Source organism: Cheilinus undulatus, linkage group 14, assembly GCF_018320785.1.
Source record: "Cheilinus undulatus linkage group 14, ASM1832078v1, whole genome shotgun sequence".
NCBI classification, from domain to species: Eukaryota; Metazoa; Chordata; class Actinopteri; order Labriformes; family Labridae; genus Cheilinus; species Cheilinus undulatus.
Window position 1 is genome coordinate 35,592,705 of NC_054878.1, and position 23,533 is coordinate 35,616,237.

The window sequence follows — 23,533 nt, forward strand, 5'->3', positions numbered from 1 at the left end:
CACCAGGGTGTGAATCTAACAGTTGAGAAAAGAAGTTTAAATGCACAAAAGCCATTGACTTGTTGTAAAATCCAGAGTGTAAGTTCCCTCAGTGGGTAATTCACAGTCTTAAAGGTTTAAACCTTCCTACAATGCAGTAATTGAGCCCTCAACCTTTTGTGATCAATGTGACACAGACTCACAGCACACGTGACTTTGCCTTCATTCACCTGTCTCTTGTTGTCCTTACTGGCTTATTGGCTGGTGCTAGTTTGACTTTCCAATCAAACCAGTTTTCAACAGTAATGGTAACTCTTCCCATTTTCTTTGTATGCCAAATTAAGACCTTACAAGGACGAAAAAATGTTAAAAATTGTCATTAAACCTTGCCCATCTAGTCAGTGTTGTTATGTATGCCAGCATCCTCTGAACAATGAAGCAGCCGTTTACAGTACACAGTGAATGGTGTGAATTAGGTGTTTGTTTTTGCACTTTATACTAGTTTATACAGTAAGCCACCCTGGTATATGCTATGGCAATCTTTGTAGACAAAAAATAGATATTAAAGTGAAGCTTCTACATTGGATTTTACAGTATCCCTAACATCACAGGATTTATGGATCTTGGAGCAAAAGGCTGCTCAGAGCTTCTGCAGATACCCACATCATGTACCAAGAGCAACAGACTCAGGCAACTGCCTAAGGCTTTACACTCCAAGGGGCCTCAAGATATAGTCATTGTAAATGTGCATCAAATATGAGGTCAGAAATTATTTTAGTGATTAAGATGTATATTTTGAAAGTAAATAAGTTGCCAAGAGAGAACAAATATCATCAAAACAGATTTTGATCATTCAAAGAAGTCTCTGGGGAGGACTTCTGGCCCCCAACACCCATGTCCAATGTCTAATGTGGTCCCTGCCAAAGGTCTTCTAGTTGATAGATTCCGCAGTATATGTTTATGAAGTTGTAAGGAAATGTAATAGTGCTGTTAACTTATTAACTGCTGATGTATCTCTGCCCTAGAATTTCAGAAATCAGTCTGACAGTGGCTGAGGAAGGTACACCAACCAAAGAGAGTGAGACAGCACATCAGATAGAGAAGTGTGACTGTCCAATTGGATATTCTGGACTCTCCTGTGAGGTAAGTGCTGGATCAAACATCAAAATACACATGTCAGAATGTTGGAGGAAATAAGGAGACACTTGAAGAATGTTGAGAATATAAAAACAATTTTAGAGTAAAAGGTTTCCTAAACTCACTGGCACCATTTGTGAAATAATGTGTTTAAAGGAAAAGAATTAACTGAAATTCATCAAACTGACACAGCAGCACATGTTCTCTGACTTCAGGCTCAGGATGGGAAATGAATGCAGTCCAGCTGCTGTTTTCTTGCAAATTTTGTTACAATTAAAACATTGGCAAAATTGTAAAAAGTAATTTGTCTCACTTTGGTTTAAACAGTAATTGTAAGTACAGAAGTGAAAATCTGAGAGAAAGCACACTATATTTAAGCTTCTAAATTATTTGCTTATCTGTGAATTCACAAATACTATAAACTTTTCTATTGATTTCAAGCAGACATTACTGTCAGCTGGTGTCAGCTGCTGTTTGCACATATATTCGTTAAGTAGCTAGCAAACATTAGTCTTAGTAAGCTTACACAGCCATAAATTAGCAAAAATCCCTACTGAAACACATCAGAAAGGATTAAGATAGGATTTTGACCATTATCAGATATGCTGATGTGTCCAGGCTGAATTTGGCAGATACTCATAAGGGTATATTCACACCTATTTTATTGTAAAGAACACCAAGTGTCTCCTTAGAAGAGAGAGGCTGAGTCAAACAGAGCTGAGAGAGGAGCAAGGAGGTAGACAGTCTGGTAATTGTTTTATGTTGCTTCATCTATGTTGTATAGGGCTCAGGATCAGCCCTATTGAGTGTGTGGCAGAAATTGATCAATCTGCTGATACCAATTTAACTTTTTTTTTTTTTTTTTTTTAAGATTTATTTTTGGCCTTTTTTACCTTTATTAGATAGGACAGTGGATAGAATTGGAAACGGGGAGGAGAGCGGGGAGAGACATGCAGGAAATAGTGCCACGGGCCGGATTCGAACCCGGGTCGCCTGCGTATATGGCGTGCGCCTTAACCACTCGACTACCGGCGCGCCGATACCAATTTAACTTTTAAGCAAATACTTGCCAATTCTAGCATCATGCAGATCCTATTGCGCATTGCACTTAATGGATTAAAAAAAAACAATTGGAGGCATGACAAAGCTTGACTTTTTACAAATCTGCATCATGATGTTGTTATGTCAGCAAAGTTAATTCTGCGTCATTGTCAGAAAATCACATTAAAATGAATAAAGCTCAGCGTTAGTTCATGCAGGTCAAGGAAGTCATACAAATAGCTGATTTCAATTTTGCTCTCCTATCTCTCACAGTCAATCGAAGTTCATTCTCTCAAAGCAGCGGTCCTTTTAAAGAGGACATATAATGCAAAATACACTTCTTCAGGCTTTTCTTACAAAAATGCAGTATGTGCTCCTGCCTGTCCACAATCCCCACAAGAATCAGAAAAATCCATCATTCAAATAAGTTGTTTTACATAACATATGTTTTAATGTTCCTCCACGTCTTCATGTCCTGTTTTTACAGATTTTTAAAAATATGAAGTACAAATCTGACACAGAGCGGGGCGACATAATAACTGCATTTGAGTTTAACCCTGAGTGTATTGTAAGAGGAAATTGGTTGCTGTGTGAATACAATGCATGAAAGCCAACATTTTGAATTTAACTTTAATAATTACAGAAAGCTGAACTCTAAGTGCACAGAGGAATCAAAGCCTTTTTTGTGTGCAGCCTTCACACTGAGGGAGAAAATGTAAACATGGAGGTCACACACTCTGCTTTCAATAGTATCTCACAAGTTTCCAATTTACATGTAGTACCAAGTTTTAAGCCTTTGTGCTGCTTTTCAGCCTCCTGTTTTTTTATTTGACTTTTTTTTTGCTTTGCTTTGCTAGGATTAAGCCTCGCTGAGCGTCTCTTCCACTCAGCTGTGATTTTGTCAAAGCAATTGACTTTCAGCTGCGTCCAGCCCTTCTCGTAAGCCACAGAAAGCATATAGCAGTGACTCAATCTTTAGTTTAATGAGGATTTTGTGAAGACAGCTTATGATACACAGAGGCAACAGTTTGGGGCAATTCCTCTGGATGGCAGCGCCTGAGACTCATTTAGATATTATTGTGCTAATCTCAAAGGAATATAGGAATTGCAGGCAAACTTTTAACTATATTTTTCAACCTCTGTTTCACTTTGTTGCCTGCTACTTGTCGTTTGGAGGAGCAGCCATTTATAATGCTAGAAAAAATGAGCCATGTAAATAATTTAGGAGCTACAGATACTGCTGAAAAAGTGCCAAATGGAAGCCAAAAAGCAAACGGTAGCTAAACTTGAAATGTTTAGGTCGTAGAGGCCTCGGCTGACAGATGGCCATTCTATTTGTAGCTGCCGTCGTTGTTAATAAAGTATTTTTAAACGGGCGTTTAGCGCTAGCAGAGGGAACAGATGGCTCTTTAAATGGACTCCATTAATTATTACTGAACAGGAGAGAGAGGGAGAGCGAGCTACCTTGCATGTCTCTGTATGTGTGCGAGGCAGTATGTTGCATGTGTGTACTCAGAAGTTACTGAAGGGAGTACCTCTTAATTGTGTGCAAACGTGTGAAAGAGAAAGTGGTCAACAGTTGCCCAGAGAAATAACACTTAGGATAATTATACAGGTCCATTTGCCTGGTTGTTGAGAGTGTTTTCCAGTATCATAAATAACATTTTATGGGAACCTGTGCAACCAAAACTTAACTTAGATTTCTTTCCTTTCCACCATTTTCCATCTCCCTTGTTTTCCTTTCTCTCCCCTTCTCTCTGTGTAGGAGTGCGCTGCAGGTTTTTACCGTCTCCGTGCTGGCTCTCATGCACCTGTTCCAGTGTCCAGTGTGCCCACCGCTGCCGGCATGGGCAGCTGTGTTCAGTGCCAATGCAGTGGGCACTCTTCCACCTGTGACCCTGAGACATCCATATGCCAGGTAAATGAGAGAGCATGTGTGTCTATGTGTGTGCATGCTTGCTCTGCCACTGGAGACCCTCATTCAGCCATATGCCAGGTAGCTTCTGAAGGCAAGTTAGGTGGGGGTGGGGGTGGGGCTGGGGAGGTGAAGTGTGTGTATGTGTGTCGGAAAGGAATGTCAGGTCCTGTAATTAGCCCTGCAATAATTAACGAGCTGGGGCTTATTCATATTTTGTGTAATTTCCTCTCCCCTGGATGTGACCCAAAGCTACTTCCCTGCTTTTAGAAAGAAGGGAAAAGGTGATCCCTTTTGGTTTAACACAGAATTTATTCAAAAGTTATTATCAGACAAACAGCAGAATTCACCTCATATCAAGAGCAGCCATTTCCTGTCATATCACTTTTGAGTTGTGATGCCTTTAACCAGCTTCATTTTTGTTTTTTGCACTAATTGCAATAATACAGTTTTTTAAGTTGGAGGGACTGTAGAATATTGGACCATTGACACTTTCCCTATAGATCAGCAGCTGAAAAGAAAACTAATGATGGATATTTGAAGGGGCATCTAGTTATATACAAGTTCAGTCACAAATGTAATGTCCTTTGAGACAACAGCGAATATTTAAACGGTTAAAGTCATGTACCAAATTAGCCAGTGCAAGATTTCTAAGTTGGATAAAGTAATTGCTAGGGCTGTCAAAAGAGTACAATTTTTAATCCTGATTAATCTTAGAATTTCTGCTGTTGATCACACTCTTGTTATCACATTTTAAATGCCACCATTATTTTTTTACTGTCTTAAACTAAAGCAAAATTTTAAACATGATCTCAACCATCAAAAAAGGAACTTGTTATGGATCTTAAAGAAAAAAATAACCTGACATGCCAAATTGACTGTTGAAGTATTCATTGCATGGATATGTTTCACATTCATTTGGGAAAACTCCCATAGAAAACATTTGGGAAGGGCAGGGCTTTTCAAAAAAATCCTTGGAAGGTGACTGAAGGAACATTCTGTCTGTCACATTTGTGACAAATCAATCAGAGTGACAAGACAAGATGATGTTGTAAGCAACCGCTGCTGTAGATTGTTTATGGTGGAGCTTCTCGGTGAATAATACTGATGCCAAGCCTTCTGTGTGGCTCTTAGCTCTTGTTTTAGAAATAAATGTGGTCCAGTCTGAGGCTACTGCTACAGCTACATCCAACCTAGTGGCTTCCGCTGCAGCAGCCATTGGATCAACCGGCAGTCCCAACTCGTAACGATCGCAAACTCATGGCGAAGCAAACTGGGAGAAGTGCAAAAACACTATTTTCCATAATTAAAAGCTTTCAGTTTTGCTCTCTGCCCTTGTTTTGATAAAGAAATAATGTCCAGTTCTGACAAAACAGCCACTGTGGCTGAGTCTCGGCTGATCCTTCCACTAACAGCCATTGTATATACCCATTGACACAACAACTATACCTTTCCTCCCATAACTATCACAAACTCATGCTGAGGCAGGTTGGCAGAAGAGCAAAAACATCTTCCACATGATTAAAAGCTTTCAGTGTTGTATTTATTCTTTTTTTCATGCAGAAATGTAGTCATGTTCCGGTAAAATTGACGCTATGCTAGAGCTGTATCCAAGCTAATCACTGCACAGGAGGCAGCCATTGCAAATGGTTTTGAGTACAACTAAACCCTACCCATAGCTACCGCCTCATTCTCCTCCAATGACGCTGATTGGTCTGAACAGCGTTCTGTTCGGCACGAACATTGTGGATTGGAGCTTTTCAAGATGGATTTGCCTGATGACAGACATGGAGTCTGGTTATTGATTAATCTTGACAGCCCTACTAATTACCCATCATTTTTTCATAACCACAGCCTTGAAATCCAAGTCTAATGCTCTTTTAAACTGTAATGAAGCCTCCCGCCACTTGAAACCGCTGTAGTGTCAGCTAATTGTCGCTGCCTTTCTTCTGCCTTTTTCTGTTGCCAGCAGCTTATTAGTTACATTGATTTCATTAAATACATATATCTGAATAGAAATCAGGCAATAGCCTATGTGTTCAGTAAAATAATACATTTAATACACTATACACAACTACTAATGTTAGTATTCAACCACTTCCTAGCTTACATTCCCTTAGCTAGGAAGTTGCACCTCTTTTAAGTGTTTAATTAGCCAGAGGGTTTCTTAATGCTAAATATAGCTGTTGTCTGGCATAGCTAGCAACTAATCAGTTACTAGGAATATATGAATATTACCTGTATTGATAATGAACACCGTAAGGTCTCAAAGTGAAAGTGCAAGCTTACTTAGACAAGACCAAATGCTCAAATTCAACTATTTGCAGGCTTTCAGAAGACTTTTATCAAACAGTTACTTATGCAAGCATCTAAGTAGCTGTTAATATTGATATTGATAATAGCTAATTTTCCTCAAGATTCTCATTAAGGGTGTAAAATACAACCAAAGTAGTGTTAGCTTTTAGCCACTTCAGAGCTTATTTGCTGAATGCTAATATTTGCTGGTGTCTGATGTAGCTGGAAACATATCATGTTGTTTTAACAGTGAGACATGACGAGATTGTCTGGTGTCTTTCCAGTGCTAATCAAACAAGATACTGAAACCCACTGTATTTAAGCAAATGTACAACTCAAAAGCCATCAGTCTGGCATTATTAGCATTTTAGCTTTTCACCCTGGTATTTGTAGTTTAACTCCAGAGTGCCCTACTTACATACTTGTTCTTTGTTGCCTTGTAAGATTGTCAGCAAAACATAATCAGAGTAAAATCTTGCTTTTTCTCTTGTTCACACTGAATCTTCAGCAGTCTTCAGCCTGTAAAAGTGAAAAATGGCAAACTCTTACAAAGAGACATGGCCCACCTTCATGGTTGACGTGATAATGTCTGTTTGCCTGCAAGTCCTCCGTAAATCCAGCTGGTGGCTTTGAGAGATAAATCTGCACATGCCAGTTGTGAGCCGTTGGTTACTTTCAGCCTTTTCAGTCTGCTCTGTTCTGCTGTGATCGGGTCACTGTGAAAACTTTGACCAAGGGGAGCACTTGGTAAAATGCTGCCCAGAAGGCATCACTCACATTTGATCTGTGAGAACCCTGGCAGACAGAGAGAGTTTCACAGTTTATATGGCTATATAGAAATCAATCAACTAAGACTCCGTTGTAGACAGCTGATGAGGAGCTATTCCATCATGGGGCTTGATGTGTTTACACCACTGCAGAGAATAATCAGTTAGATTAACAGGTATAAACACTAGTAAACAACCCCCGAAACATGCAGCAGCTAGATTTTCATGAGGCATTCTCACATTATTAATACCTTTTCTTACATGCTAATCAATGCACTTGTGGATTTTGTGTATATCAGTGGAATTTTCTTTCTTATTTTTCTAATAAATTATCATTGTTGTGATGGCAGCTGAATGTGTGCAGCTCTTGGAGTCCAAGAGAAGTGCATCATATCACAATCAGATACTGTATCTTCAATGGGTGACATGGCAGAAACAGCAGCAGGCCAGTTAGCACTCTTCTGCTAGAGAGTCATGCTGTAGATTTCCAAAAACAACATTTCAGTTACAACACTTACTATGTCATCTTTGTGCTGTTTTTGGTCAAAATGGGATTTCATTATCTAGCAAATCATCACAATCAGTTTAAATTTACATTTGACACAAAGTCTCAACATTTTAGTGAGTGGAGTTTTACAGTTAAGTAGTGTGATTCTTAACATCCTATGAGATGTCTTGTCCATGTAGGTTCTCAGTCATCCAGGTCATCTATCCGAATCTTCAGAACTGCATTTGATGCATTTGATTGAGGTTCTTATAGAGGTTTCACCTCTCCAAAAAGCTTCTTCAGTTCTAATGTGACCAGGGCCGAAGTAGGAATGTATAGCCTCTGTTGACCATCAACATGCTAATGATCTGGATGGCCACCTGAGAGTCACTCACAGCTAAGTCACCTGAGAGTGGTTGACAGAGTCTTGGATCCAGTTTTACCCCAGGGCATGTATTCCTGGGAATCTTTAGGTTTGCCAGAGCTGCATGATGTCGGGTCCTAGGATCCAGCGTGAAAGCATCATTTGGTTTGCTGTTAAAAGGAATCCAAGGCTGCATTGTACGTTGGGGTTACAAAGTGTCTTAGTTCGTAGAAACGAAACAACTCTTACGCAAATGCGTTGCCCAACACCTGGAGGATGCAGGAAAATTCCTCTGAGGACAGCAATTTTAGGATACTGGCTAGGGAAGATCGCTGGTTTGAGAGAAGTGCTGAGAACGTCATCTGTGTCAAGCTAGAATAAAAATCTTTGAGCAGAGGTGGTGGAATCAGACATCTCATTTCCCACAATGCAGCCTTGGATTCCTGTCGACAGCAATCCAAATGACTCTGGATCACAGGCACTAACATCATGCAACTACATTAAACATGAAGGCTCCCAGGAGGACACGCCTGTAGGTGAAATCGGATCTGTGTTTCTGCGGGTGACTCAGCTGTGAACGATTCTCAGGAGACCACCCAGGTCATTAGTATGTGGATAGTCAACAAAGGCCCAGTTCAAGATTTGCATAGGATGTCGTCTGTAGACGTATGTGAACCGTAAGCCTTGAGCCCAGTTCAAACCAAAGAAGTGCAACATAATGAGTTGAAACTTGCAACTACTTGCAGATCTGTTCAAATACAGAGGCTGGGAATGTAGATTTTGTATTTTTTCTTCTATATTGCCTTACCTCCTCTGCCCCCCGTCATCCGTAGCTTAATACCCATAATCTACCTGTTGATATTTTCAGCATTTTAGCTGAACTATGCTGATTATATATCATTCCCATCAGTTTATCTTTCCTTTTAACTTTTGCAACACCACCCTCCCTTTCTCACCTCAACATAATTCCTCCAGTACGCTAATATGTTTCTCTTTTCTTTATCTCACCTCTCCCCTCTGTTTGATTTCTTTCTTCTCCCTCTCCTTTCTCTATTCCTTTGCCTCCCAGCTATTTCTTCCCCTTCACCCATTTCCATCTCACTCTCTATAACAGGCATCATTAGCATTTTCTAACCGAGCAGGCTAAATTGAAAATGCTAAACGAGTTTGTTTCTGTGGTAATTAGCAGTAACGAGGAACACAGGAAGTTAATGGAAATGACTAGCCTCGTTAGTAGGCAACTTCCTGTTGCACTGATTGAAGTTCCCCTTTTCCAACAAACATGGCCACAGAAGAACCTCGGGGCTGTGAGGAGGGGGATGCTCTGCATTTATGTACAGTATGTCATGTATTCGAGAGAGTTTTATTTATGTTTGTGTGTATTTTAGTTAGACTGTGTACAAGGATTGTAAATAAGCTGTGCATTCATATTTATACTCAATATTTCTGCATATTCATTGCCACTATACAAGTATGAATAGGTTTAGTGTATCAGTATGAGCTGAATAACAAGCATAGCCAAAAATAGGCTGAAAATAAACACGAACAACTCAGATTTATGTCTGTTTGTCGTTGCACTCTTGTGGAAACCCTCATAAGAACAGGTGAGAGAATACCGCCAAAGTAAATGAGCACTCTCTTGAGAAAGGCAGCTTATTAAACTCTCTGACGTGTGATATCACACCTGTCAGCCAACAGCTAGCTTCTGCTGTTGTTCCGTATCACATGCAGGAGTGAAACCAGGTTCCAAAAGCCATTCATTACCGTCTGTGTACGGCTGCATTTCCTATCTGAAGTAGTCCAGGCTGGATATTTCTGTGTATGTGCGAAGGCCCTCGAACAGCTCAGAAACTGTGGGTGGTAAAAATGAAATGAGTAATGACTTCCCCCGCTGCTTAGGCAGAGATGCTCAGCACAGCACAAGCAGCTGTGATCACACTGGGAATATCCCACTAACAGACTTGATGTTTGAAATCTGTATGCATGTGAAGAAACAAAATGATCAAGTGTTTCCTGTAAATCATACAAATACCCCAGCCAGCCTTTATTCTGCTGTAAAAACAGACAAATCTAAACAGACAATTAAAAACAAAATATTTTACTAATGCACTAATACAGTTGCAAGAAAAAGTATGTGAACCCTTTGGGATTTCTTGGATTTCTGCATAAATTGGCCATAAAATGTGTTCTGATCTTCATCTAAGTCACAACAATAGACAAACACAGTCTGCTTAAACTAATACCACACAAAAAATGATATGTTTTCATGTTTTTATTGAACAAAACATATAAACATTCACAGTGCAGGGTGGAAAAAGTATGTGAACCTTTGGATTTAATAACTGGTTGACCCTCCTTTGACAGCAATAACCTCAACCAAACATTTCCTGTAGTTGCAGATCAGACCTGCACAACAGTCTGGAGGATTTTTGGGACCATTCCTTTTTACAAAACTGTTTCATCATGGTTTGGGGCTGCTTTGCTGCCTCAGGGCCTGGACAGATTGCTGTCATTGACGGAAAAATGAATTCCCAAGTTTATCAAGACATTTTGAAGGAAAACTTAAGACCATCTGTCTGCCAGCTGAAGCTCAACAGAGGATGGGTGATGCAACAGGACAACGACCCAAAGCATAGAAGTAAATCAACAATAGAATGGCTTCAACAGAAGAAAATGCGCCTTCTGGAGTGGCCCAGTCAGAGTCCTGACCTCAACCCGATTGAGATGCTGTGGCATGACCTCAAGAGAGCAATACACACCAGGTATCCCAAGAGTATTGCTGAACTGAAACAGTTTTGTAAAGAGGAATGGTCCAAAATTCCTCCTGACTGTTGTGCAGGTCTGATCTGCAACTACAGGAAATGTTTGGTTGAGGTTATTGCTGTCAAAGGAGGGTCAACCAGTTATTAAATCCAAAGGTTCACATACTTTTTCCACCCTGCACTGTGAATGTTTATATGTTTTGTTCAATAAAAACATGAAAACAGATCATTTTTTGTGTGGTATTAGTTTAAGCAGACTGTGTTTGTCTATTGTTGTGACTTAGATGAAGATCAGAACACATTTTATGACCAATTTATGCAGAAATCCAAGAGATCCCAAAGGGTTTACATACTTTTTCTTGCAAATGTATATGTAAGCAGTAAGCAGGGATTCTTCCTCTGTAGTGAGGAAAATTTGGTTGTTTTCTTAAGATCTCAACTTATTTATTTTATTCCGCGTGGTCATTGATATGTATGATAAGTTATTTCCAGCTAGTTACTGAAATTCTTGATTAACTGAAGATAGAATATATAGAATTAAGATTACTTTGTGGTGCAACTTTATATTAAGGACCTGCTAATAAATGTTAATACTTAATATGCCCCTTATAAGACCTTGTTAGATGCTTGTAAGACTTAACAAGTCCATAACAGCATTAATAAAATGCTTTAAAGACACTGAGATGCTTTAATTTTATATTTAGCAATTTGTATACCTGTCATATTGATGAAATGTTTATTAACCTTAATAAGAAGATGTAAGTGTTATTTAAACTGTAACGAATACATTTATTGCTGGCTTGTAACATACATGTATTGTGATTGTTCATGTTTATGGGCATCTTGTATCTATATATTTATTTGGTGTTTCTGATCATAAATAAGACCTTACTTTCCATTCCTCAGATAGTTTAACAGATGCACACTAGATTGAAGCAGGTCATTGTGTCTTTGATTCAGTGTGAGAAGGACTGAAGTTTTTGAAAGCGAATGGACCACTTTGGAAATATTCCTGAAAGAAAAATGGTGAAGTGTTATGTTCATTGGTGTGTTAAGTATTTCTGAATATTTATGAGAGACTTAGTTTTGTTCTATGGGTGGTGTCTACTGCTTTTATGGTTTGTTTTTGTTTCTGTCTTTGTGTGTATTGTTGTATTATTTAGTTTGTAATTGTTTCTGTATGATGTTCCTATTATGTCTTATTCTCTTGTGGAGTTTTGTATCACATTATTATGATTTAAATTATTAGATACTTAAAAAAAAGAGAGAGGAGGTCAATATCTCAAAAAACAACCAAAAATGACTCATATTAACAGAAAAACGAAGTCAAATACACTGTATGGATGTGTGTCCGCTTAGGGCTTATGTATTAATATTGTCTAAAACTGTCCTAAACTCAAAGTGGTTAATAACAGCAGTATGAACCAGTTTTCTTTGTACTTTTATCTTGTAATTCCATGTAATACAGCCAACAATGCCTCAATAATTATCTCCCTCATCACAAAACAGGCCCCCTCAATGCCTTTTGTCAGTAATCAAAGAGGGGGTTGATGAGTGACCCTGTCTTCTGGCTTTTTAATTACTAATTGTCAACTTCAGACAAGTAGGCAAATACAAAAGATTGTACACAGCTCAAGCTGGACTAATTTCCTCTTTTGTTGTTAAAGAGATCTGAAATATGCATAAATCTGAGCATATATGAACTGGAATAGATTGATTAAACCTCACAGAAGCCTAAAAACTGTTCAAAAATGCTTTTTTCATGTGTCTTGTTTTCAATATGCCAAAGGCGATATTCAAACGTGCAAATAAAAGTGTAGCTTAACTGCTCTTAATTTAATTAGAAAATTAGTTTGCCTTCTTTAAAGATGAAAAGCATTCTTTATAGGCAGAATACGTTTTTTCTTTGTGAGTTAGATGCAGCTCTAAATATTAAATTCTGTATTAAAACTAAATACACACCACTGACACACAAAGAGTTCATGCTGGCTGGAGGATGATGGGAAATTTACCTCCTACACATCAGGGCTAGAGTCACGGTTAGATAAGAGACTGAATGGAAGTGTGCTAAGTTATCTTCACAAGTATAAAACGTTTGTAATGTGAGTATGTGTTTGTGTGGGCAGAACTGTCAAGACAACACAGAGGGGGATCGGTGTGAACGCTGCGCCCCGGGATTCTACGGCGTGGTGCGAGGTTTCCATGACGACTGCAAACCCTGCGCCTGTCCCCTCACCAACCCTGAGAACAAGTAAAAGTTTTCTTTAAAGTCATCTCTTCTGTTGAAAGTATGTCAGTCTCTGTATAGCACATTAAATCTAAGAGCAGCAGGGCCCATACAGTATATCTGTGAGCCAACAGAACTGCTGCAACATATAAGCCTCTTGCTGATATATCAGTCAGCATGTGTGTTTGCAATTTAATCAAGGTGCTTTCTTAGGCGCTGCAATATGAAACATTTTTTACAAAATGTAATACGTGGAAAGCAATGCTCTGGGGGTGTATTTTAAAAAAATGTCATCAGGTAGTCCTGCCGAGCAGATCCCTCTTCATTGTTTACAATAGTCTCAGTACTGTCTGCAGCACATTTGACAGCATAACTGCACCAGATGCATTTAAAGGAGCCTTTAGAATAGGATAGCATTCCATGCACCACTTTGATTCATTTGGTATTTATGTGTCCTCAAGAGGATTCAGTCCCTGAAATGGGACACAGCTTACGATTCATGTTAATTTAGCAAATAAGTTCTTTACATTGGCAACCATATTGGTATTTCTACCTGTTAAAGATTCGTGCAAGTCCCCAAAATCTTATCTGTTAGCTTACTTTAACTATTAGATTACAAAATGTTTTATGTTCTTTGGAGTTATTCTTTTTCTGCTTTTTTTCTCTGCCTACCTTTAGTTTCAGTCCAACCTGTGTAGCAGAGGGATATGATGACTACAGATGTACCGCATGTCCGGAGGGATACGAGGGCAAACACTGTGAGAGGTGAGGCATGCACATTCAGTCCTTTATCTTGACTTACTGATATTTCGTAATGTAGAATGACACTCAAATGACTAAAACATTGGGGAAAAAGTCACTGACAAAAAGCATTCTCATCTGATGTCAATGGCTACTATTCTTTGTATGTACTCGCAGTAAAGACTTAAATATCGGTTAGTATTTAATTTGTTCACAAAAATGTCATAGAAAGCAATCATGACTTCTAGCTGAGGGCAACAAATGAAAGTCAACTCTTTTTTTTTTTTTTTTTTTCATTCATTCATTTAACCCTATCCAGGTGTGCTACTGGTTACCATGGTAACCCCCTGATGCCAGGCGGCCGCTGCGAGGAGTGTAAGTGTTCCCCGTGGGGGTCGTTGCCTGGACCGTGTGACCCTGTCACAGGCCAATGCCGCTGCAGGGTCGGGGCAACGGGAAGGTCATGTGACCAGTGCATGGACAGGCATGTGTGTGGAGCCGCTGGGATCATCTGTAAGACTAACGCACAGATTTTTATTTAATCTACAGCTGCTGCTCTTCTTATCTTTTTTCATTTCTTTTCTTTTCCTTCTCTTTTACAACTTGCTTTTTGTTTCTTTTTTGTTACATTTCTCATCTTTTCTCCCTTTTCTTTTCCTTTCTTTTCTTTAATTTTCTTTCTTTTGTCTTTTTTCTTGTCTCTCTTTTGTCTCCATTTTCTTTTGTTTTTTCTTTTCTGTCTTTTTCTTTTCTCCTTTTCTTTTCTTTACTTTTCTACCTTTTCTTATGTTTACATTTTTTCTTTCTTTTGTTTATTTTTTCTTTTCTTTTCTCACATTTCGTTCTTTTCCTTTAGTTTTCTTATCTTTGTTTTTCTTTATTTTTTAATTCTTTTTTCACTTTTCTTTTGTTTTGCTATTTTCTTTTTTGTTTTTCTTTCTCATTTCTTTTCTTTCCTCCCCTTTCTATATTTCTTCCTTCTTTTGTTTTCTTATCATTTCATTTTCTCCCATTCCTTTTCTTTATTTTAATTTTCTCAATTTTTTTCCTTTATTTTTCTTTTCTTTCTTGTTTTTACTTTCATTTTTACTTTTCTTTATTTTGTTTAAGTTTTCTTTTACCTTATCCTTTTTCCCTTTTGTCTTTTCATCTCTTTTTTTTCTTGTCGTGTTTTCACTTTCATCTTTTTTTAATGGTTTTCTTTATTACATCACTTTATATTTTTTCTTCCTTTTCTATATCTTGTTGCCTTCTTTCCTTTTTTCTTTGTTTCATTTTCTTTTCATTTTCTTTTCTTTTTGCATCTCTTAACTGAAATGCACTTTTATTTATATCGCATATAACTTTGACTGTAGTTATGACAGAGAAACACAAAAGGTCATACATGTGGTTAAAGAGAAAGCATCTATGAACTTGTAATAAAGATACAATAGGTAATCAAAATCAAAGGAGAATTTTTAAAAAGCAAACCAGATTTATTTTAGATGCCTTCGTCACATACTCCAGAAAACTGAACTGCCAGTTACATGACTCAGAACTAAAAATCACCATAATAAACATGTATATTCAAAATTATCTTCATATATTTGAAAGCAGTTTCTGCTCTTCCTCCTCTCTCTGGTGGCCCACCTCACAGTTTGTCACCTGATGTTTTGATCTTAACTTTATTTTGGCGATGAAATGCAAATGAGCAAAGTCCTTTCCACCCGTTGCCATTGGAGACAGTGGTTCGTGGCAGAAGTCAGATTGGAGTCATTTAGAGTATAATTTCAATGTCATTTGCAGGTAATTTAAACTTAATATGACCATAATGGCAGGGCCAATTCGGCACCATTAGCATGTGCGGAGGTAAGAGAAAGTAGAAGAAAAGGTTGTAAGACACAGGCTGGTGAAAGTGCTGTTGTCGGGTCAGGGAGGAAATTGCTTGCTCAGATTCTTTATGTGTTCAGACACAAAGCGTGTGTTCAGAAATTGGCAGTGCGAGTGCCGCGGTGCACCCTGACACCAAACTGGTCGCCTGTACGTCCAGACAATAATCACAAGTGGAGCAATCAGACGGCTGTTCACTTGTTGAAGAGTGATTGCTCCCTGCGTTCTGCCGCCGCTCGGCCTCGTCTCCCATTCTATCAGCGGAAACGGAGCACTTTGGGAGTCGGCATTGTACTATGAGGAAAATGCAGGCTGTTCTCACATTTACCCCCATCATAATTTACTGGCATGATTTGGATCTGAAATGTAGCTAAATTTCAATTTGTAATGTCATTGGTTGCATCATTCAGTGATGACTTCATTTATGGGAGAGATGCATTCAAATTTCAATCAATAATTTATCTGTGCTGTAAACAATATGCCCTCAGGAAAAAATTTGCTACATAAGATTTAAACAGTAAAAAAATCGTCTGTCCCCACAAAAATGGTAAATGAAACAGGGGGTACGAAGTATGTCCAAGAGAATCTGATATCATTCATTCAAGTGGCTATAAACAGTAAAAAAAGAGCCTGTATCAGGTAGCATTCTATAACAAGAATGTTAAAAAGGGAATAGGATTTAGGGTGCTTTCACATTAGGCCCAGTTGTTTCGAATCGGGGCGCGGCGCGATTCCTCCCCTTCCCCCTTCCTCCCCTGGCTTGCTTTCACACTAGCAACATCGAACCGTGCCAGGGGGCACTTGCGTATTTACGCTGTCTGAAACAGCAGGTGGCAGTATGCATGTAGCTGGTTTACAACCCTGCAAAGGAGGAGAAAGAAGAAGAAGCTACCATGGCAACCCCTGGGGTCATGACCTGAGCAAGATTATTTTTGTTTTGACCCGGCAAAAAGTCTAACCTGCAGCCATAGATGATTAAAATCACTTTTAAGATGCCAGCAACTTCGCTCTTCATATCTGCACATCTGCTACAGCTCAGAGGATTAAATGGGCTCATGCTGTGCAGATACAGCGGTTTTTGAGGTGACAGGAGATTTTTATTGCCTTTGCACCTCCTTTCACTGACTCCAACTTGTGTTCATATGTGAACATACTGCTGCGCGGTGGAAAGAAGTTTAGTTTTTACAATGATGTCATAAAACTGATATAATACTCTGTCTCGTATCCGAGCGCGGTTGCATTCACATCTCATCCGAACCATGCCAGAGTCCACTTGAATGGCACCCAAGACCACCTCCCCAAGTAGGCCTGGGCCCGGTGCCCGGGCGCGGTTCATTTGCATTCACACTTCCTAAACAAACCGGACTTTGTCCAACCCCTTGTTTACGTTTGTAAAAGCACAAATTCAACATTCACATAGAGTATGGACTGTGTATAATACCAGAGAAAAAATTAAATTAATCAGTGTATTTAATGAGTTATTGAAATCTCTCCTTTTCCCCAATACAGTGACTGCTCTATTAAATACACTGTAAGGACTTTTTAAATGTGAAATAGTTTACATTCAAAAAATAATTTGACCATAAAGCTAACCGCAATAAAAGGAGATGGTTTTTTAAAGTACAGGAGATGACAGAGAGCAGTGGTTCTCAACATCTGTTCTTTTGAGCCCACTTTACTTGTATTGTGTAGGAGCTGAGGCCCCCCAGGACCCACACAAACAAAAGGTGATTAAAAAATTAACATCAAATGTATAGTTTCTTTGTTCAAATCTAAACTAAATATCCCCATGCAAAGGTTTTCTTATCTATAGACCTATGCATGAATCATTTTTCAGTGTTTTATCATGATTGTAGTCAGTATGGGCCAATCGGAGGGACAAGACACTTTTTAGGGCCCGATGTGCACACTCGGTACAGAAACAAAAGGGTTCCAGAGAGGTAGGACAGAACGGATCGGTTATCCTGGTACTTTTCCGAACTTTTACAGTGGAAAACAGATACTTGTGTTCTGAACTAAACCAAACTAAACAAAGCCAGATAACTGAATATACATCATAATACTACAGCTCTTAAGAACAGGAGTCAGACGCTTGTTTCATAAACTCTGAGCTCTTTTTTCAAACATTGTAGGGACAGAGAGCAGACATTAATGGTAGTTAGGCTTTTTGTGTGTAATCACACCTTGTTCAGGATGATTTTACGTTGTGTGAAGTCCCTGAATACAAGCTTTTATCACTGCAGCTCTTGAATGGCTTGGATCTGACAGGCAGCTATTAACTCCCACTTACAATGAACTGTACATTTACTTTACCTGCGTGTGTTTGTGAGTGTCTGCATGCGTTCGGAGTTTTTGCGTGTGCAGCTTTTGTCAGAGATTGATAGAGCAGAAACACTTTGTATTTTATTTAATTCATCTTTGATTTCCCTTGTCAGAAATTTTAATTTCTGCAATAAATCAGCCTCAGGCAAATGATGAAAAGCAGAGACTCACACACACTCAGGATACAGAAAAATGTGTTTGTGTCTGGGTGAATTCCCTGGTGTGATTTTGTGTCAGTTTGTGTGTTTTTAGCCTGCAGTGCGTGCTCATAATAGGTGCTTTTGCCTCTCTGTGCTGAATTTCATGCATCGGCAGCCCTGTCTCTATGATGCTGGAGTTACTTAAACAGAACAACACAAGCAGTCACCACCACAAGTCAGTTCACAGAATCACAAATGCACACTTTTATGGGTAAATACTCTTAAATTATACCCTTTCTTTTTTATTTTTTTATTTTAATTTCTCATAAACTGCAGGACTGTAAACATTTCGGCCCACATTGACACAAAACAAAACAAGTTAACCTCTATAGGCTTGTATTTAGAAAACTAGCTCTGTCTAATTGTTTTTATTTGTGTCTTCAGCCTGTGATGACGAGTGCTCAGGTCTGCTGATCAGTGACATGGACCGCCTATATCGCATCATCACTGAAGTCACCCTAACCACGCCCCTCCCACCTCCTTATAAGGTGTTGTACCGCTTTGAGAACATGACAGAGGAGCTCAAGGTAAATACCATCTCTGCATGCAGGAAAACAATCACATTTTTAGATTAGACTAAAGATATAAGTTACAATTCCAAAAAAGTTGTGACATTTTATAAAAAGTATCTGAAAACTCAATACAGTGATTTTCAAATCCTTTTTGAACTTGTTTTAATTGAATGCAGCAGAAAGACAAGATATTTACAGCTCAAACCGATCAACTTTATTGTTTTTCCTGAACACTTTGCAAATTTGATCCCTGCAACACTTTTCAAAGAAAGTTGGGACAGGGCAAGAAAACACTAGGAAAACTGTGGAATGCTCAAAAAAACATCCGTAGATTTTCACAAGTAATCATATGAACTGGCTAAGGTGACGCTGCCATGATTGGGTATAAAAAGGCCGCTCTTGAAATGCTCAGTTGTTCACAACTAACTATGGTGTAAGGTGGTGTGAGGTGTATCCACTTTATGAAAGATTGTTGGGCAAATAGTCCATCAGCTTATAACAACATTCTTCAATGTGCAGTTGTAGGGAATTTAGAGATTTCACCACACTCCATGGTATCATCAAAAGCTTTAGAGAATCTGGAGAAATCCCTGCACATTAAGGGAACGACCAACACCAACATAGAATGTGACCTTTGACCCCTAGGAGGCACTGCATAAAATTCCAGCATCATTCTGGGATGATATTACAACATGGGCACAGGAACACTTTAGATAAACACTGCTAGTTTTATACAGAACATCACTGCATCTACAAATGTAAGTTAAGACTAGGGCTAGACCGATTATCTGCCTGACCAATTATTAAGGCCGATATCTGGCATTTTGCCGATTACCTGTATCGGCTTTATTCAGATTACCGATAAAGTTAATTAATCAAATAGTGCGCTGCCTTGGTTCCACTGCAAAGTGTGTCTTTCTCTCTGGTTTTAATTCTCACTTTCCATAGGCTGATAAAATGTCCTGTTTACAACACAATCTGATTTGCTCGATGCCACTTGAGTTCTAGCCAATCAGTACTTAATCCTGGGTGCCACTAGCACAGTTAGTGAATGGAATCACTTCCTGTTTTCCTGTTTCTACTGTGTGGTTTCTCGTGCTGATAGGGCTGGGGCTACATTTTTTTATTTGCCTTCATTTTTTTTAATCATGCAATTTTACTTTTGCCAAATTAAGTACATTAATAAATGCATATTGGTTCCAAATATTGGTTATTGGTCTCATAAGTTACTAATGATCAGTACTGGCCCTGAAAACCAGTATTGGTTGACCCTTAGTTAAGACTCTACCCAGCAGGGGCGCTCAGATGGCCTAGTGATTAGGTTGTGCTTCATGCACGCGGGCGGCCTGGGTTTAAGTCCAACCTCTGGCTCCTTTTTCCCCCACTCTCTCATCCCTGTTTCAGATTCTGTCCACTGTCCTCCACTATAAATAGACTACCAAGCAAGCAAAAGCCTGTATCAACATCATCCAGAAGCGCTGCCGACTTCTCTGGGCCTGAGCACATCTGAAATGTATTGACCTTAAGTGGAAAGTCAGGTCTCACAAGTCCACATTTTAAATTGTTTTTGGAAAAAATGTCCATCTATTCCTCCAGTCTGAAGAGGTAATGGACCATCAAGATTGTTATCAAGGCAAAGTTCAAAAGGGTAGGGTTGTGGGTGTATTAGGTCCCATTGCATGGGTAACATGCACATCTGTGAAGAACGGCACCACTTATACAGAGAGGTGCAAACAGGTTTTTGAGCAACATGTGCTCTCATCCAGTTGGTATTGTTTATTTGGTGACGTTCCTGCTTATTTCAGCATGACAATGCCAAGACAATATTCAGCAAATTACAACAGCAATGGCATCGCAGTAGAAGAGTGCAGGTACTAGACTGGCCTGTAAGCAGTCCAGACCCGTCTCCTAGTGAAAATGTATGGGACATTATGAAGCACAAAATAAAACACAAAGAAAAACCTGCACTGTTGAGCAACTTCAGACAAATGGGAAAGAATTTCCCTTTAGTTCTCAGTCCCCAGAAAATTACAGAGTGTTTTAGGAAGAAAATGTAACTTAACACAGTTGTAAACAAGCTCCTTTCTCAAATTTTTTGGAAGATCTTGTTGGCTTTAAATTCAGCATACGTACCAACCCACCCACACCCCTGTAAATAGATTAATAAATAAAAAGTTTGATAAATGATAAGTTAACTTATTTTACATACACAGTTTTAAGGCCTTCATCTGTTTGGATGCTAAATGGACTTGTAGTGGTGCTTGTATAAAGCTTTTTGAGGTTTTGTCTAACTTAGTTAACATATCCCTAATAGATATTGAGTTTTATCAGCCATGTTTCCTGTTTGATTCTTGCTTTGTTCCTCACCTCCTGCCCTCCCCTGTTCTTTTCTTTCACATCCAGGCAGTTCAAAAGCTTAGCCCAGGGCCAAAATGTGTCAGACATTTCTCTATATAATTCTTCCATCTCTCTGTTTCTCTCCCGAAGCACATGCTGTCACCTCAGAAAGCTCCGGAGAGATTACTGCAGCTGGCTGACTCCAACCTGGGATCACTGGTGGTTGAGATGGACCAGCTACACAGCAGGGTACAGACACTTTTTGTTTTTGTTATGGCGCCACTTTAGTCCCTGTGATTGTGTCTTCCTTTCCTTTTTATCCTTCTTACATCCTCTTTCTCTGTATGACTTCTGGCAACAACACAAATACTGAACAGGGAAGTGACTTTGCAAGAAAAAAGCAAAAACATATGCCTACTCAGTTTATGCCTAAGCTGTAAGGACCGTAAAAGTAGACAAGCAACATCATGTTGACTAACAGAGAAACAAGTTTCACGAACAGAGAAACTAGTTTAACATCTTTTCAAAAATGTTGATTAGATATCAGAAAAATCTATGACACATTTTCCATCACAAATCCCTGACAGAGGGGCTAACTTAGTCTGTTCAAGTTCAAAATAGATTATAAAACAGATTATAAAAACAGATTATAAGACGACAAGCACTAGTTCTCAACTAGTCATTCCTAGGAAATCGCAACTAAAATTTTAAAATTTTCAACCAAAAATGTTTCATTATGGACCTTAGATGGAACAAAGAGACAGGACAAAATGAACATGTTTAAAAATAACATCACTACAGATGAAATGCATGCATGCATACATTTTATTGTACTCCGTCTCTCATGATAACATGCACATTTTTTGTTGTTTTCAAGATCTCTTGAGAAATTAATACATTATCATTGGACACCATCCTTGTTACACCAAGATTAGCTTATCACAGCAAAATCTCTTAAGGCTTCCATACATCAACCATGGTTATAGCCACAATTTTTAACTCATGGCACACATTTGCAACCAGCTGAAAACAGCTTGAGCTGACCCAGCAGTTGAGAACCAATGAACTAAAATGTAGACGATATAAAGGGGAAGATAACAGTTAGGTCGCGCCCCATGTAGAGAAGCTAGTCCTAGGCCTGGGTTCAAATCTAATCCATGGCCTCTTTCTTACATGTCATTCTTCACTCTTCATGATTCTATTCCCTCCAAAATAAAGGCAAAAAAGCCTAAAAAACAACAGAATAGACAAAATACTCGGTTAAATTTAAAATAAGCTTCTTACCCCGCAGCAGATATAATTTTCTGCTCTTTGTGAAATACCCACCAAGCCCTCTGTTTATAGACGATTTAACCAAACAGAAACAATGCAGGTTTATGACACGTAATAAAAAATAGTCAAATCAAAATCTCTATAAAAGATTTTGGCTGAAGCACCCTATACTGCTAGTTTTTAGGACAGGGACGACAGATTGTGTTATAGCAGAAAGTTACCTTGAACTTTAAACCTGACTTGCTCCACCATACATGATGTAAAACTGGTGTCCTGGACCGGGGGTCTGAATCATAAAACATGCACCAAAAACACCCAAGCATGTACCTACACTCATCTTCATGCGATGTTCTCTTTATAAATTCCGATCCCTCCTTAGATCTCCTCCCTCCACCCTTTACATGCCCACATTCAACCCTAAACAGTCAATACAAAGCTCCTTATGAATGAAAATGCATGAAAAATAAGCCAAAATGGAAGTTGAAGGAAAATAAAGTTTCTAATCATAAATGAAATGATGGTTAGATCAGTGGTTCCCAGCCATTTTCCTTGGAGCACCCCCTAATTGTACCATAGAAAAAATGGTGAGCAGCCCAGACAAAATGATGCATTGGTGTCAAAGACTGGGGTCAATTTTAATTGTTTTCAGTGATAAAATCCCAATAGAATAGCCCCGTCACTACCAAAAACCTTTCTTGATCCATCCTGCAAGTGTGTTACACTGATTTAAGTTAAACCTAATGTTGAGGAGTACACAGCACACAATGTCTTGCATCCCCCTCGAAATCTTTGACCCCCTTTTTTAATTACTATTACACAATACTAAGTTTCTACATTGTTCTAGAAGTAAAACCCTTTTGTCACTGTAGCCATTTTTGTTTTGCTGCTACATCATTTGGGTGAGGCTGTTCCTGTGCCGGTTGAAGATGTTAGAAAGCAGCATTTGGTGTATACATCCCACAGTTCCTCGTTTTCTTTCAGAGTTCTCCAGGTACCAACACCAGGTTTCTCAAAACAGGGAAAATGGCTAATTCACATGTCTAAGATTGGGATAGATGTTAACACTGAGAGGTGCATACATGTTTTCAAGCAACATATGCTTTCACCCAGACGGTATCGTTTTTGGGGGACTTTCCTGCTTAAAAAATAATTTAAAGTCTAAAAAAAATATTTTAAAATCATGTCCATTTCTCATATAAAGACTATGATCAGGTCTTATTCCAATCAGAATTCAAAGAAGTCACTTCAAATAGACACCCTTATCAGTCTCTTCTGAACAAGAGGGCTTGTTCCTTTCATTCCCATT

The 23,533-nt window shown here is 38.8% G+C and overlaps 1 protein-coding gene across 10 annotated transcripts in view; it reads left to right on the top strand.

The window, feature by feature from the left end:
* lama2 (laminin, alpha 2) overlaps positions 1-23,533 on the top strand; it is a 356,517-nt gene that overhangs the window by 249,458 nt on the left and 83,526 nt on the right. For 8 of the 10 annotated variants that reach the window (XM_041805224.1, XM_041805230.1, XM_041805228.1 and 5 more), the window contains 7 exons: positions 1,005-1,122; positions 3,923-4,075; positions 12,874-12,998; positions 13,653-13,739; positions 14,035-14,228; positions 18,491-18,633; positions 21,106-21,204. In XM_041805224.1, coding sequence (XP_041661158.1) covers positions 1,005-1,122; positions 3,923-4,075; positions 12,874-12,998; positions 13,653-13,739; positions 14,035-14,228; positions 18,491-18,633; positions 21,106-21,204 — 919 coding nt within the window. The remainder of the gene's footprint in view (positions 1-1,004; positions 1,123-3,922; positions 4,076-12,873; positions 12,999-13,652; positions 13,740-14,034; positions 14,229-18,490; positions 18,634-21,105; positions 21,205-23,533) is intronic. The other 2 variants (XM_041805231.1, XM_041805232.1) reach the window with 1 other exon arrangement.